Consider the following 15,721-nt stretch of genomic DNA (forward strand, 5'->3'; position numbering starts at 1 on the left):
GGGCTGTGAGGGACTTTCCTGAGGCTCCCACAATCAGTATGGTTACTTTCGTGGGAGGGGCTATGGCAGTGGTGATGACAGATCGTTGGGCCCCTGTATCTAATAAGGCCCTCATTTGTTGTGTCCCCACCCGGATTTCAACCAGAGGGTCAGTGGGGACTCTGCCCTCCCGGTCACTTCATGCGGAGTAGCCCTGGGCCGCATCGAGGCCATCTGCCACTCCTGTTGTTCGACATGTCCCCGGCCTCGTCCTCTTCCTCGGCCCCGTTGCCCTTGCCTGGGGCCCCTTGTATGGGTGTCGTCCGCCACCTCTCGGTTCTGGTCCCGTGGCTCCTCTGGGCAGTCCGCCCACCAATGCCCCTCCTTTCGACAATTGGCGCACTGGTTCCGTCCTATAGGTGACCTCGCCCCTCTGCCTCTTCGGCCTCTTCCCCTGCCGCGTTGCCTTGATCCCAGGCGCTCCTCCAGCACAGCAGCCAGCACATCTGCATTTTCATGCATCCGTCTACTTGCCTCTTTTCGGGCCTCGGATTTTTCTTCCTGGTCGCGGTATCCGAACACGCGATCAGCTATAGCCTTTAATTGGCTTATGCTCATCCCCTCAAATCCTTCGGTCTTCTGGAGCTTTTTCCTAATGTCCGGCGCGGACTGGTTAACGAAACTCATAACCACTGTGGGGACATTCTTTGGATCCTCGGGATTTATGGGGCTATGTCTTCGATACGCTTCCAGAAGGCGCTCTAGGAAGTCCCCTGGGCTTTCATTTTTCTGCTGGACAACATTGTGGATTTGTCCCATATTGGTGATTTTCTGTTTCCCCTTCTTCAAGGCCGTTAGATATGCCTGCTGATATTGGCGGTTGCGATTCTGGCTGTCCTCAGTCCGGTAATCCCAGTCGGGTCGGGCGGTGGGCACCTCCCTCCTTAAGCGATCCTCTATCTTTGCCTCATCTGGGTGAGCCCGTCTGACGGCTTCTTCCATATTCTGTTGCAGCAGGCGACGTTCCTCAGTAGTCAAGACGTGGGCGCTCAACTGTCTGAGGTTGCCCCAGGTCGGGTTGTAGCTATATATGATGCCCTCCACAAGTTCTATAAGTTGCTCAGGCTTTTGTTCGTATGAAGGCCCGTGTGCCTTCCAGTTGTATAGGTCAGAGCTAGAGAAGGGGACGTGGGTGTAGACTGTTGACTCGATGGGCTGGCCTTCCGGGGTCGGAGTGTAAGTTGTTGACTGTCGGATCGGAAACAGGTCCGCAGCTTCCGTTCGTGTGCTTGGAGGAAGGGTACTTGTCAGGCTTGACTGGGGAAATCGGGTTATCGGTTTAGTGACCCTTTGACTTTTCCTGAGAGTTCCAGGGTCTGCGGGTTCGGCCTCAGGAGGTTCTTCAGTGTCCGACCCTGGCCCGCGGTCAAGTCTGCGAGGTTGGGGTATATCGGACTGTAAGGGGGGGTCGCTGGATCCTCCTCATAGGCCTCAGTCGTATTTAGTATAGGGGCTTTCTTTCCCTTTTCAGGAATTTGGGGGCCTTGGGCCTTGTCTCGGACATGCTTCGTGGGTCTTGGGAGGGTACTAGTGGGCCTGGGCGTGGCTTCAGCGGTGGGGGTGTCTCTTACGGCCTTTGCGACGGCGAGTGTCGCAGGGGATTTAAAGGTATTGGCCGTGGCTTGGGCTTTCAACTTGGTCTTGTGACCCTTCCTCTGGCTTAGTACCATAAGGGCGGCCTTTTCTACCTTACGCTGGGCCCACGGCGGCAGGTTCCGGACCACGTTAAGCCATCCCTCCACATAAGGAATGTCCTCGGGGCAGCCTGGGTTCCCCTCGACTATGACAACATTCATGACTGCAGCTACTTTCTCATATTCGAACGAACCTTCCGGCGGCCAGTCAACAAATCTCCCTAGACCGGGCCACATGAACTGACATCGCTGTATCATCCCGGCCCTACTACATTGTTCCTGGTCGAACACTTCGCTAAAGTGTTCAGTCATTAAATCTAACGGAGTAGATCCACCCCCGCCCATCCTAACCTGAGTGCCAAAGGATAGCAGACAGACAGAAGGGGGAAAGGGATAGTGGAGGAGTAAGGGGTCTCGCTCCACCGGACACAAAAGGGTCAACAGTCGGCCTGACTGGAGTGCGGTCTCCCGATCCGGAAATGCAGGCCCACTCACACAGCTTTCACACGCCACAAGAAACCCTCCCGTCGGTTTCTTCTCGGAGCCTAGTGGGGTTCGGGACCTAGTCCGTACTTGACACTGGCTAAGAGGGAGATCAAGCCTCTCTTCAACCCTTTACCGGGTCGGTCAACTACCCAGAGTATACTCACCTGTCCGCCGTCTTCGGACGTGGCCTGCTGGCGCGCTCGCTCCGGAGTTCTGGAAAGGTGTATTGCCGGAACCACGCAACCCCACCGCCAGCCAGCCGGCGTCTATCAGCCCTCCTTCGGGGGTGGACGCTGAACTCAGCGGTGGCCACTCACCACCTGCTCAGGGGTGGGGGGGGGGGCAGATTACCCAGCCTGACTATGCGGTGGGGGAGGGGACAGAATATAATCCGTTTCCCTCTATGGTCTCCTGGCTGGCTCGCCAGATGTAACAGGACCCTCGGCTTAGTAAATCAGGAGACGAGAGGCAACTGGTTCTGGAAGCAAGACAGCTTTTATTGCTAGCAATGTACAGCACTGAGTTCAGTCTCAGGATACTGTGTCCCAGAAATCAGCTGACACTTACATTTATACCTCCCTTGTGGGCCTGCGCATTAGGCCCCTTATGCATCACAGTTGGCATGCGCAGTAAACATTTGTAGTTCTTGTAGTTCTTACAGTACATACACACGTCACAGCACTGAAATGAAACTGGCAAGGAAAACGAAACTTATCGCACTATTCTAGCACACACACATAATCACACAATGCTTCTTTCACAGAGCTGATAAGGCTCAGCAGAGCTTAAGGCTCAGGAATGCAGGATGGGCGTGTCTACACCCTCAGACTATCTTCTATTCATGTAGCGTCTACGTGTAGGCTGAGTTTTGTGTGCAAGCCCTGGCCACTATTTGCAACAAGCGATTATCTACTGCATCTGCACTTTGTCTCAAACAGTTATTCCAATAACTTTGGTATCTTGCAAGCAGGAGCTGACAATCCACAGTTAAGGCACAGTACAATAAAGTGTAAGAGTTCTGTAAAAGTTCAGATCTGGAATGTGATACAAAGAAGCAAAGGTCCTTGGTTAAATATGCACAAGTCTTGAGGTAGTCCTGACGGTTCTGATCCGGCAGCAATGCAGGCCAGATCCGACCGCCACTCCTACAGTACTACTTTCGAGGGTCACGTGTCGCCATGCTGCAGAGCAGATGCTGAAAAGCAGAGCTCCGTGCACGCCTCCCAATAATCGGCGAAATAGCAGTTAAATAGCGAAGAAATAACACGATATTGAATACAAATCTTTTGAAATCGCTTACCCCACCGGAGAAACAGGAGATTTATTTATTTATTTATTTGTTACATTTGTATCCCACATTTTCCCACATATTTGCAGGCTCAATGTGGCTTACATAATACCGTGAAGGCATTTGAAAGAAAATACTCCATAATTTGAAAAAGAAGGGGGTGTCTATAGCTGTGCTCCAGGAGAGACACATTTAGCATCTCAGGAACATAAGAAATTATAAACTTGGTGAATGGGCAATATGATAGAGGCTCCAGCGATGGGGAAAAAGCAGGGGTAGTAATCTTGTTTCATAAATCTCTTCAGATTGAACAACAACAGGTTTATTTGGACCCTGAGGGGAGATATATTATTGCTCAGGTACTGGTGAATGGGTCTTGTTTTCTCCTTGGTACTACTACTACTATTTAGCATTTCTATAGCGCTACAAGGCATACGCAGCGCTGCACAAACATAGAAGAAAGACAGTCCCTGCTCAAAGAGCTTACAATCTAATAGACAAAAAATAAATAAAGGTGGGAGAGGTAGGGAGGGGATAAGTTGTATTAGACAGGGGATTTGTTGTAAGAGAGTAGGGGGAGGGAAGAGGTTGTGGATCTATATCCGCAGCCTGGACCCTAACGAAACTCCCATCATCTACCAATAAATAATCTATACGTGATTGTATGTGGTGTGCCCGGGAGTAGTGGGTATAATCTAACATCCGGGTTCAACATACTCCACACATCCACCACCCCTAGAATGTCACACAAAAGTGGTATTGCCTTTGTGAGGTCAATAAATGTTCTATGAGGGCTGTGAGTTCTATCTATAGCTGGGTCCGCTAATATATTAAAGTCACCTCCTATGATCATCCCCGTGTGATTATTAGATTGGAGCTTGTTATTGAGGTTTCTAAAAAATCTTTTGTTGTAAACATTGGGGGCATACACATTACCCTACATCTGAGCCCATTGGTTTGGAAGTGAGAGGCTTTATTGCAGCTTGGACCCGTATTAATCTCTCTCGGGTCAGATTCCTTCAGGATTACTCCACAACAATCCTGTGGATTTGTGACCTAGTGCAACGGCTATGTCTATGCCGGGTAGCCTTTCCTGGAGAGACTGGATGTTCAGTGCTTGGTACAGCAAAGTTTACATCATCTACTACTTTGCATTTCTAGTCAGATGCAGTGCTGTACATAAAACACACACACAAGACCGTCCCTGCTCTCCTGCTGAACAGAGCTTACAATCTATTCAAGATGGACAAACAGGACAATAAAGGATTGAGTTCTTCCCTTTCTCTTCCTTCTGTTAGTAATGTGGGCATATTCTTTAAGACACACACCCACTCTCAAGATACCTGAATTTGCATTGTTCCAGTTCTAATGTGGAACAGAAACAAGCAGATCAGATGAACAGTTAAACCAAAACTTTTATTAGGGTGAAACATGGCTTGTGTTGGGCATTTTACGATTTATATCACTAATAAAAGATTTGGTTTAATCGTTCATCTGCTTGTTTGACTGAGATCTGCTTGTTTTTGTTCCACATTGGAGTTTGTGGATCAATTGCCCTGTTGGTTTTTGGGTCCTTTTTCGTAGGAGAACTTGTTTTGCCAAGAATGGTACAGTCCTGTCCATTTTTTGGATAGGTTTGCTACATTCCACCTGTTCTAGATTGGTCTGGTAAGGATGCTAAGGAAAGAGAAATTAAGTTTTACCTGATAATGTTCTTTCCTTTAGTCCTACCAGACCAGTCCCGAAGCCCACCCTAATTAAATATTGGTGTGCATGCTTCAATTCTGAATGTTCATTTGTTCTTTTTATACTTTAAAGCTGTTCTGCTTTGCTATACCTTTATCTTGTCTCATTGGCTTTTGAAGCAACTCCTGACCCATTGGAGAACTGTCAGTACAGTAGAAAATGCCTTAGTTTGGTAAAGGATGAAGATGATATCTGACTAGAAGGCTGATATAGATATCATTGCTTGGGCATTCGAAGTACTGAGCATTCTATGGCTGCACAGTGAATCACACACAACTGCTTTCTCTGTCTCCATCCTCTGGTTGACAGACACACTACCCACATGTTCTGGACTGCTCTGATAAGACTAAAGGAAAGAAAATTATCAGGTAAGACATAATTTCTCCTTATGGTATTTTACAAAAAAAAGCAAGTAGACTTGTACCAGTCACTTAGGGCCAATTTTATAAAGGGCTGCAAAAATTAGATGCTAATTCTATAAAAGCATCTGGCTGGCCAGATTCTGTTTTAGAATACTAGCATAAGTACATAAGCACCGCCATACTGGGAAAAGACCAAGGGTCCATCAAGCCCAGCATCCTGTCTCTGACAGCGGCCAATCCAGGCTTCAAGAACCCGGCAACCCCCCCCCCCCCCCCCCCCCCCAAAAAAAAAATAATGTTCAATGGACTTTTCCCTCAGGAATCTGTCCAAACCCCCTTTAAATTCCGTAAGGCCAGCTGCTGTCACTACATTCTCCGGTAACGAGTTCCAGAGTCTAACGACACGCTGAGTAAAGAAAAACTTTCTCCTATTTGTTTTGAATCTACCATATTCTAGCTTCATCTTGTGTCCCCTGGTTTTGTTGTTGTTTAAGTCTGCATTTACCCACCAACATTTAGGTGAACCCACTTACGCCATGTCAATAGCAAGTATTAATGCAGACACCTAAGTTGTCACCTTTCGTGCATAAAGTAAGTTATGCACATAAATGTGGGATCTGTCTATGCGCATGCCTCCTTGCATTTATGCGCTAAGCTAGTTGCACCCTTGTGTTATAGAATACCACTGTGCACAGGACTAGCACTTACACATAAGTGTAATAATCACACACATAAATTGCTAATTTTCTATACCCTACAAATGCAATTTGCACCTAATTTCAGGCAGCCTGTGATAGGATTCAAGTATTCAAACAAATCATAAACTATTGGGGGGGGGGGGAGCACAGGCATTATAATGGCTTACTTTGTACTATAGCTCAGCACTAAGTATAAGTAAATCAATATTCAAAAGCAGTTATTCAGGTAGCAGGATCTGCTATCCAGCTAATGCTGCTGACTGAGACATTCAGCAGCACTATCTGGATAAAAGCCTCTGAATATCCTTAGACTGTCTCAATGCTATGTGGATAGTGCCAGGACAGAACCGGGGTGGTCCTGAAATTTATCCAGATAGTGACAATATTTAGTCTGCTATCCAGATAACTTAGGACAGCTTTATCCTGATATTCAACGCTGGTCACTATCCATATAGTGGCACTGAATAGCCAGATATTTTTTGAGAGCCATAGCCAGCATTAAAAGAAAAAAATCATTGACTCTGGTGCCTGAATCTTGACCTGTGAAAATAAATGCCATTATGAATACGTCACCAGACTATGTTCATGTAAGTGTGATCTGTGATAGAGGCAAGCATGGTACGTACATCTTGATACACTGTTAATGTGTACAAGATGCAATATAATTATCAATTGGCAAAACTACATTTAAAGTGGCTTATTGGTTTGGTCTGGAAGTTCTTCCAGTTCAGTTGTAAGCAGCTCCTTTTGAAGTTCCTGATGAGCCTTTGTGTCTCCCCAAACCTTCCCAACACATTCACCCTGCTGATCTCAACCACATGAGCAAATTCACCTTGAAGTGAAAGAGCATTCCAGCCTCCCCTATCCGTGTGTGCTAATGCTTCTTTGTTTTCTCTAGATCAAGGCATGCTTGGTGTGCAGCCGGCTGCGCTCTGCCTATCTCATCGCGGTGAAGCTGGAGCAGGAGCGAGCGGTGTCGTTGGTGCAGGATGTGCTGCAGGCAGCCAGTGATCAAGGTGACGAGATCATCCGCCAGATCTGCTCCAAGTGGCTTTCAGAGCACCAGATGCAGCCCAAAACTAGGCATAGCCAGAGCTCAAGGAAATGAGATTTACAACCAGAGCAAAAACTCTAACCAGCAGTGGCTGCAAGAACAGATCCCTTGGCTGCAGGCGGTGTTGAAGGGAATTTTATAGACTTAATGCAAAGGAGGTTTTCCTTCTTCAAAAAAAAAAAAAAAAGTGCTAGTTAGTTCATGAAACGTTTACTACCTCAGAGAGGATAGGGGAGAGGTGTCTCACATTTATAGCAGGAAAGCAATGTTCTGTGGGAAATCTGTTTGAGGTGTCAGAAACAGTGGGCTCTCCCCATTCGCTACCAGTGTTGAAGGTGTTAGTATTTGTGATGTCAGCTACAGGCTTTTCTCTTTTTTTGTGGGCAATATTTTATATTATGCACACTTAAGCAAAATGTTCATAGGTCGTTAGGTCAGATGGGCATAGACATGATGGGTTACCATCACAGTGTCATTCATCTAGCCCTTAGCACTTGGCCTAGATCAGTGACACTGCAATGGTAACCCAGTGAAGGTCAAAAGAATTTAATGCAATGCCTGTAACAAGTAGAGGAGTAAAAATAGAGATATAGGAGCAAATCTTGATGGGATTGAGCTGACTTGTCCCCTGGATATCACAACTATCTGTAATACAGTCTGAGAACAAATGTCACAATCTAACAAAATTGTGATTTGGTGTTTAAGGGGTTTACAATAGTTGGGAATGAATGCAGTATCACTGATCATGTTTTCTCAATATAAGAATCCAAAAACAAGGAGTGCAAACTGGATCGGGCTCGAAAACAGATTCAGGATGCTGAAGTGAAATTATAGGTGTTTATTTAAGCTGACTCAACACGGTACCATGTTTTGTCACGTGTGTCTGCCTCAGGAGTCTGATCCATATACTTGATATTTGTCCTTGGTGATGTGTCTTGTGAAACAAACATGATCTGGTCTTTAAAAAGACCGTTGCACATAGAAACAATTGTCCAGTAGCATGTAAATTGCTGCTACCACCTATAATTTCACTTCGGTGTCCTGAGTTTGGTTTTGAAGAGCCTGATCCAGTTCCAACTCCTTGTTTTTTTTTATTCTGAATATAAGAGCCACTCTCATGTGATTAAAATGTAGGCTATTTGTTCTATGTGAACTAAGTAGGCCAAAGCCTGTGAGGAAGACAAACAATTTTTGTTCTTAACTGATATGGTGAAGATGGGGAGCTATGATACTGGCTTCTTGAGCAGGGATTTTAAGATATACTTATACTGCAGGAGCTGAGACTCAAAAGATATGTGCTTATATATAATGTTTACTCTTCAGAAGGCAATTTTAAAATATATGATAAAATATTGAAGTAATAGATGGTACCTTTTAAGGGTAAGCAAAGGGATTAATTTAGACCTTATTGTCCTGGATTAAAGCTTTAGTACTGATTCTTACTGCCTGGAAAAGGTATAATCTGGGCAATGGCCTGTATGATACAAGTGAAGATGTTGACTTGGTGAGTAATAGTTTGAGTCTGGCTGAAGTATGGGTAATGTCACATACTTCTCAGAAAGTAACACTGAAATCACTCTTTCTCCAAATTATGCTAAATCCTAACCATAGAGGCAACCATGTAATGGACTCAGATCTTTAGCAGCAGCCCACAGACCTTTACTTTCTCAAAAAAGAATGGCCAGCGTGTTCAATTTGCAACTTGCTACCATATTAACAAGTGGTAGTAATTAACTAGGTTAGTTGTAGCAAGTACATTTTCTCTAGAGTACTGCCATGAGTAAGCCTACAGCCTGTCCTCAAGGTCTAAATTACCCACTTGTAGTTAAAAGTACAACCTGTACCCATTTTTGTGGGTTCTGACTCTTTGCACACTCATATTTGCACTTTTTTAATTAAATTGATACATTTTCTATAGTCTTTAACATACAGAAATCTGTGCTGTGTTCTAACTACTTGCCATTAGCATAGGCAACACTGGATTTAGAAATAATTACAGCTAAAGTTACTTCCTTGTCTGCAGTTCCAGACATGTCCAGAAAATATGGGTTTATGAACATCTCCCAGCAGGTAATGATGAGTACAGAATTGGTACTGTGCCTTATAGAATCTGCTGCAGCTCAAACAATTCAGTATTGTATCTCCAGCAAGTGCTAGCTGCTGACCCCACCCTTTAATTGGTGTTAAAGCTTCTAAGCCAGTTGGTGACTAGTTTTTCAGAAGTTAGGTAGGGGGTGGACAGCCTCAGGTGATCTTGCTTAGACACACCTTCCAACAACCTAATCACAGCATTGACATTCTGAACTGTATGCAAGTATGTTAACAGACACTGTGGTGTACTAGCTTTGAAATCAAAGAGTGTAAAAAAAGTTTGCAATGTTGCCTCATCATCATCAGAAGGATGCATGGCCCACACCCACCTCAGGGAAGAAAGCCCTGAGTGAACTATCCCAAGTACGTGATGTTCAAAATACAACCCAGAATCAACCCATACCCCCAAATACCAAAAAGAATCAGAGAACTGTACCTTCCCTTGTAAAAACTGTGGCAACACAGTGGGGCATGGTAAATACCCCCACCAACCAGCATTTACCATGCCCCACTGTATGTAACTGCTGGTTGTCTTCCCCCACATTCAAAATTCATCTAGTCTGTGGCAACCAATCCTATAATGGACCAAGATCAGAAGCCGTATACAAACAGTAGCTCACTAACAATATATGATCTGCATCCACCTAAAACAACAGGAAATTGCTGCATTACCTGTAGCAAGAGAGCTAAAACTAAATTAAGCACAACAGGAACAAAGCAGATCCTTGACAGAAGAGCATTCTCTTGTTGAGCTGCACAAAAAAATGAACATTCCTGAAGAAATGATTTAAAAAAACCCAACAAGCAACTGGTGATCCAAAATAAAGAAACAGCCAAAGATTTGACCCTTTATCCAAACTAGCCCAAATATTATTCGGTAACAAGGCCAAGTTGATGTGGCTGCCATTGAGGACACTGCCTTTGTGGCTTCCGTAATATGTGCTGAGGCCTCTCTTTTCCTCCCATCTTAGGGCCTGCATTTTTTACATCCCATATTTTCTGTACTCGTCTGGTGCTGACAAAAAGGAAGGTGAAGTTAGTTCTTACCTGCTAATGTGCTTTCCTGCATCAGATGAGTCCAGCTTCCTTCCATGATAGTTGAATTTACCTTTTCCTCCAGATGCACTTTTGAATACAGTTCATGTTCTCTGGTCAGCAACTGGTTGCTTTAGTCTCTGGCAGGAGACACTATGGTAATGTTCTCACTGCTTGGATATTTAAATAATACTAAATTGCGAGTACAGAATTGTGGAGTGCTTTATGGGATCCTGCAACTCAATCTCCACCTGCTCATAGATAGGCATAAGTATACATTTTATTAGACTCGTTTGGTGTGACTGAAGGACAGAAAATTTTAGGTAAGACCTAATTTCTCCAGATTGGCTAATTCTAAATCTATAGCACCCTTTGTTTATAATGAATAAATAAAATGCTATCAGTATTTGTTTCTTTTGTTTGGTATGGTTTCTACTATAAATAAATGCTTCATCTTGACATACCTTGTTTTGGTGCATTTTCCCCACAGTTGAGAAATTAGGATGCACCTATATTAGTTCATAAAGTGTCCGATAATCTAAACTTAAAAGCAGGAAGGTAGGGAGTAGACAGTGCTCAGTTCATCTTTTCCTAGGGTAGGGACAGCCACAGTACAAAAGCCTCCAGTGTAGATAATAAAAGCTGTTTCCATCCTACAGCTTCTCAAAATAAATTCACTTGATTTCAGAAGCTGAAAGCAGTGCTTTTGCATTAGAGAAGTGGTGGCCAAAAAAGCAACTAAGATACTTGAAAGGGATGCAAAATTAGACCAAGAATATTATAATGCCTCCATATCGCTCCATGGTGCAACCTCACCTTGAGTACTATGTTCAGTTCTGGCCACCATATCTCAGTAAAAGATAAGAGTAGAATTAGAAAGGTTCAAAGAAGACCAATCAAAATGTTAAAAGGGGATGGAACTCCTCCCCTATGAGAAAAAGCATCACTTTAGGTTGGAAAAAGAGACAGATTTTGGGGGGGGGGGGGAAGAATATGATTGCAGACTACAAAATCAGGTAAAAGTTCATCAATTGTTCAAGACCAGGTGACAATGAAATTGCATGGAAATACTTTTAAAACAAATAGGAAATATTTTTTCACACAAAGAACACTTAAACTTCAGGAAAAGTTGTTGGAGAGTGGTAACAGCAATTAGCGTATCTGGGTTTGGACAAGTTCCTGGAGGAAAAGTCCATAGTCTGTTACTGTTATTTGAGATGGCCATGAAGGAAGCCACTGCTTGCTACGAATTGGGTTTCTGCCAGTTACTTGACCTGGATTGGCCACTGCTGCAAGTAGGAAATTGGAAGTTGACAGAGAGCAAACCCTTGCTCTGTGTGCTGGGAAGAGCAGAGCAGCAGTCAAGTACTTGAACTCCATAGCACTGGGTTTTTTGTGCTTCACTATTGCCCCCCCCCCCCCCCTTGCTCACTGGTGGCACCAGCTCACAAGTGTAAATGTTGCAAGTTTGCTCTTCCCCATCTAGCAGTCGCCACACTTCTTTGAACAACAAGGGATTTTTTTTGTTGTTGTTCAGTGTGTCATGGATGTGAACAGTGGCTGGCAGGTGTAGCATAGTGGATGAAAGGTTGAAACCCACTGCATTAGAGCAATGGCTGTTTCATGATCCATTCATAGATCAACCATAGAGGTGGTGTAGAGTGTTCTCTCTCTGTTTCAATACAGCATAGGTAGAGTTGTGTGCAAACATTTTGTCACCCTTGGTCAAAATGGTGTGTTTCAGTGGACCTAAGTGAATATTGTACTCTCTCTACGTGAACATTTTTCTGCCATTTGTGATGAATACTATTTAGCTGCAGTTTTGAGATTCAAAATAAGAACTGTGAATATATCTCATCCACACATTTGGTCACCCTTTTGGTCAATAGTTCAACAGCTTTGGCAGACATAACAGCTTCTAAGTGTTTGCTAGAGTGTTCCTGTTTTCGGGAATTTTTCTCCACTTTTCTTTGCAGAGTGCTTCTAGCTTGAAAACAAACAGTCTTAGCTCCCTTACATGTCTGAATCCCCCCATCCCCCAAAATTTTACAAAAATATGCATCTGGTGACTATCTGTAGTTATTGATTTTGAGGTATGTTTTAGATCATTCTCTTGCTGAAATATCCCTCCTCTTTTAGTCAACTATTCTTTTCACCTGCCATGCGCCACTGGTTGCCAAACCCCTCTAAAACAAAATAGATTCCCCCCCCCCCATGCTTAACAGAAACAAGGTGCTCTTTCCTTCAAATGCTTCACAGATTTTGGAGAGAGAAAATCTTACAGGGTCATGGCTGAAGAGTTCAACTGTTATTTCATCACTCTTAAACTGCCTTGCTCCAACTAGTTACAGGCTTATCAGATTTTTCTTTCGTATAATTTAGATATTTTGCCAACAGTGATCGGCCTAGGACAGTTATGTAATCAACTCTTTCTGTGTTAAACATTTTAGCATGTTAGTTGTAGTGATCTGTGGGTTTAGTTTTATAAATATGACTTTTTAAGAAGTTATAAAAGACTTTTCTTGCTGTTCAGATCCTTTTCTTGACCTGAAAAGTTCCCTTTAACTTCCATTTTCTAAACAATGTTGCTGAAAGTATTACCAGTTGGAAGTTTTGTTTTTTTTAAACCTTCCCTAACTTTGCAAGCATGAAGGGAATAATATGCTTGGTGAAAATAAATCAACCTGCGTCGTTAGAAAGTTTTCAGAGTACTGTTAGTAGTAGTACTAAATACTCTGCTTTAATTGACAGTGCTTTTTTTTGTAGAAAAAAAGGGGCTGGTACTCATTGTGGGTGGGGTCACCACATATGACTCATCCCCTATTTTAGCCACACCCCTTATACCAGCCATAGCGCATATAAAACAGACATCATTGAAAATATACTAGTATAAATTATTTTTGTAAGCCGTTACAGCTCCAGTATACTCAGTGTAAATTAAGACAGCAGATATAAATTCTCAAATTGGCCATAGACACTAAAATGAAAATAAAATGATTTTTTTTCTACCTTTGTTATCTGGTGACTTTGTTTTTCTGATCATGCTGGCTCAGTATCTGACTATGCTGCTATCTATCCTCTGAACTCCGTTTCCAGGGCTTCCTTTCCATTTATTTCTTTACTTTCCGCCTTTCTTCTTCATTTCTTGACCTACGTCCATAAGTAAAAGCCGGGTCCGCCACAGACTTGACTGTCCAGTGGATCCAGCTTCTACCTATTTTCTACATCCATGTGCAGTTTCTCTCTTTTCCTTTTCCCTCATCTCCTTCCTCGCCTCCATCCATGTCCAGCATTTCTTCTCTCTCCTCCATCCACCCACGTCTAGCAGCCCTCCTCTCCCCTTCCCTCTCCTCCATCCACCCTGTCCAGCATTTCTTCTCTCTTCCCTCTCCTCCATCCACCCATGTCCAGCAACCCTTCTCTGCCCTCCCCTCCATCCACCCATGGCCAGTGACCCTCCTGTCCCCCCTGCCCTCCACCTATGTCAAGCAACCCCCCTTGTTCCCCTGCTCCCCCTCCCTCCAGCCACCCCTCCCCTGAGTCCCCCTCCCCACCAGCTCCATGGCGCCAGACGACCCTCTGCTCCTGCCACCCGGCCGGCACCTGACCCAACCTTAAAAAAAAAAAAAAAAAAAACTACAAAGCGGCGGCACGGTGCCTCACATCTGAATGTAAAAAGAAAAATCGCCTCGGCCAGCCTTCCCTCACTGTGTCCCGCCCTCTGATGTAACTTCCTATTTCCACAAGGGTGGGACACAGTGAGGGAAGGCTGGCAGACGAGGCAATTTTTCTTCTTTTACACTCAGACGCGAGGCACCGCGCCGCCGCTTCGTAGATTTTTTTAAAAGGCTGGGTCAGGTACCGGTCGGGTGGCAGAAGAGGGTTGTCTGGCGGCACAGAGTACACCACTGACTCGGAGGGACCCTGTAGGCTAGCTCGGGGGAGGGGGGAGGGAGGAGAGCCGGCTCCAGCACACCGCTGGACCTACAAAAAAGGTACCGGTACACCATATCGGCACAAAAAAAAAAACCCACTTAATTGAAGACCTAACAAATTTTTGCATGTTGCACTCACGCTATACTATTTTTGGTACATCCTCCTCTATTTAAACATCTGTATCTTAAAAGAAGCCACTTTTCTAGTACTGCATTCAGTTCTTCTCAGTAGCTTCACCATTATCCCTAAGCTGAGCCATTAGTCTCCTACTAATTTCTTTGAAAGAGCAGTATTTCACCGCTGTAGACAGACTTTCCTGTAAGATTTTTGGAGTTGGCAGTATCCTTTTCCTGATGTCCTAAAGCAGTGATGGCAAACCTAGGGCACGCAGAGCCCTCTCTGTTGGCATGCGCGCCTAGATTGCTAGCTTCCCCTTACTACTGCCCTGGTAGTCTAGTGACCTCTTCCACCTTCGGGGCAGGAAAGAGCCCTCTCTTTGCTACCTTGCATGCATCCTTCCTGTTGCTGATCCAAAATGGCCACCGAGAGTTGACGTGACCTCATGAGACTTCAACTGTCGGTGGCCATTTTGAATCGGCGCTAAGATCAGCAACAGGAACGATGCATGCAGGGTAGCGCTCCATGCAGGAAAGAGGGGGCTCTTTCCTCCCCCATAGACCACCAGGGCAGTAGTAAGGGTAGGGGGTGGAGACATGTAACAGGGGGCAGGGCAGGGTGTGTGGTTAAATTGCCCTGTTGGCACTTTGCGATAAATAATTAGATTTTGGATTGCTGTTTGGGCACTTGGTCTCTGAAAGGTTCGCCATCACTGTCCTATAGCATCAGCATGGGTCTACTGGGTAGGGCTAGGTTCTCTCGCTCCCTGCCTACAGTATCAAGGTGAAGTACTCTCAGCATAAAACTGTAGTGTTACTCTACTACAACTGCAGCCAGCAAGCACCTGCCTCCTGCTCCCTTTGCTAATGTGAAGCTGTTTTATCTAACTATTAAGTGCTGGCTGCTGCATTGTGCCTTGATATTAAGCATTGGGCTTTATCTTATGATCAGGTATCCTATTAAAGCCCTACAAATCATGTTCAAAGTGGACAACAAAATAGAAAAGTTACAGTCTTAAACAACAATCAAAAAGTTACACAAGCAAGAAGGACACTGATCAAGTTTTCAGAAAAGGATATTATTAGAAACTAAATGAACATTTAATAGTAAATTCAATTTCAAGCTTTAGTTGTACAATAGCAAAAAGACTTTCAGACTTTCTACTCTTTAGAAACTCTGAAAAGCATACAAAACTTGAGTAAAAATTGTGCTTTTTATCTAACATCTTACTACAA

The 15,721-nt window shown here is 44.3% G+C and overlaps 1 protein-coding gene across 2 annotated transcripts in view; it reads left to right on the forward strand.

Annotated features, from left to right (window-relative positions):
• Positions 1 to 10,192, forward strand: part of ZFYVE26 (zinc finger FYVE-type containing 26) — a 273,412-nt gene extending 263,220 nt beyond the window's left edge. For both annotated transcript variants that reach the window (XM_030215525.1, XM_030215526.1), the window contains one exon: positions 7,152 to 10,192. In XM_030215525.1, coding sequence (XP_030071385.1) covers positions 7,152 to 7,361 — 210 coding nt within the window. In that variant the 3' untranslated portion in view covers positions 7,362 to 10,192. The remainder of the gene's footprint in view (positions 1 to 7,151) is intronic.
• The last annotated feature ends 5,529 nt before the right edge of the window (positions 10,193 to 15,721 follow it).

Source organism: Microcaecilia unicolor, chromosome 9 (genome assembly GCF_901765095.1).
Source record: "Microcaecilia unicolor chromosome 9, aMicUni1.1, whole genome shotgun sequence".
NCBI classification, from domain to species: Eukaryota; Metazoa; Chordata; class Amphibia; order Gymnophiona; family Siphonopidae; genus Microcaecilia; species Microcaecilia unicolor.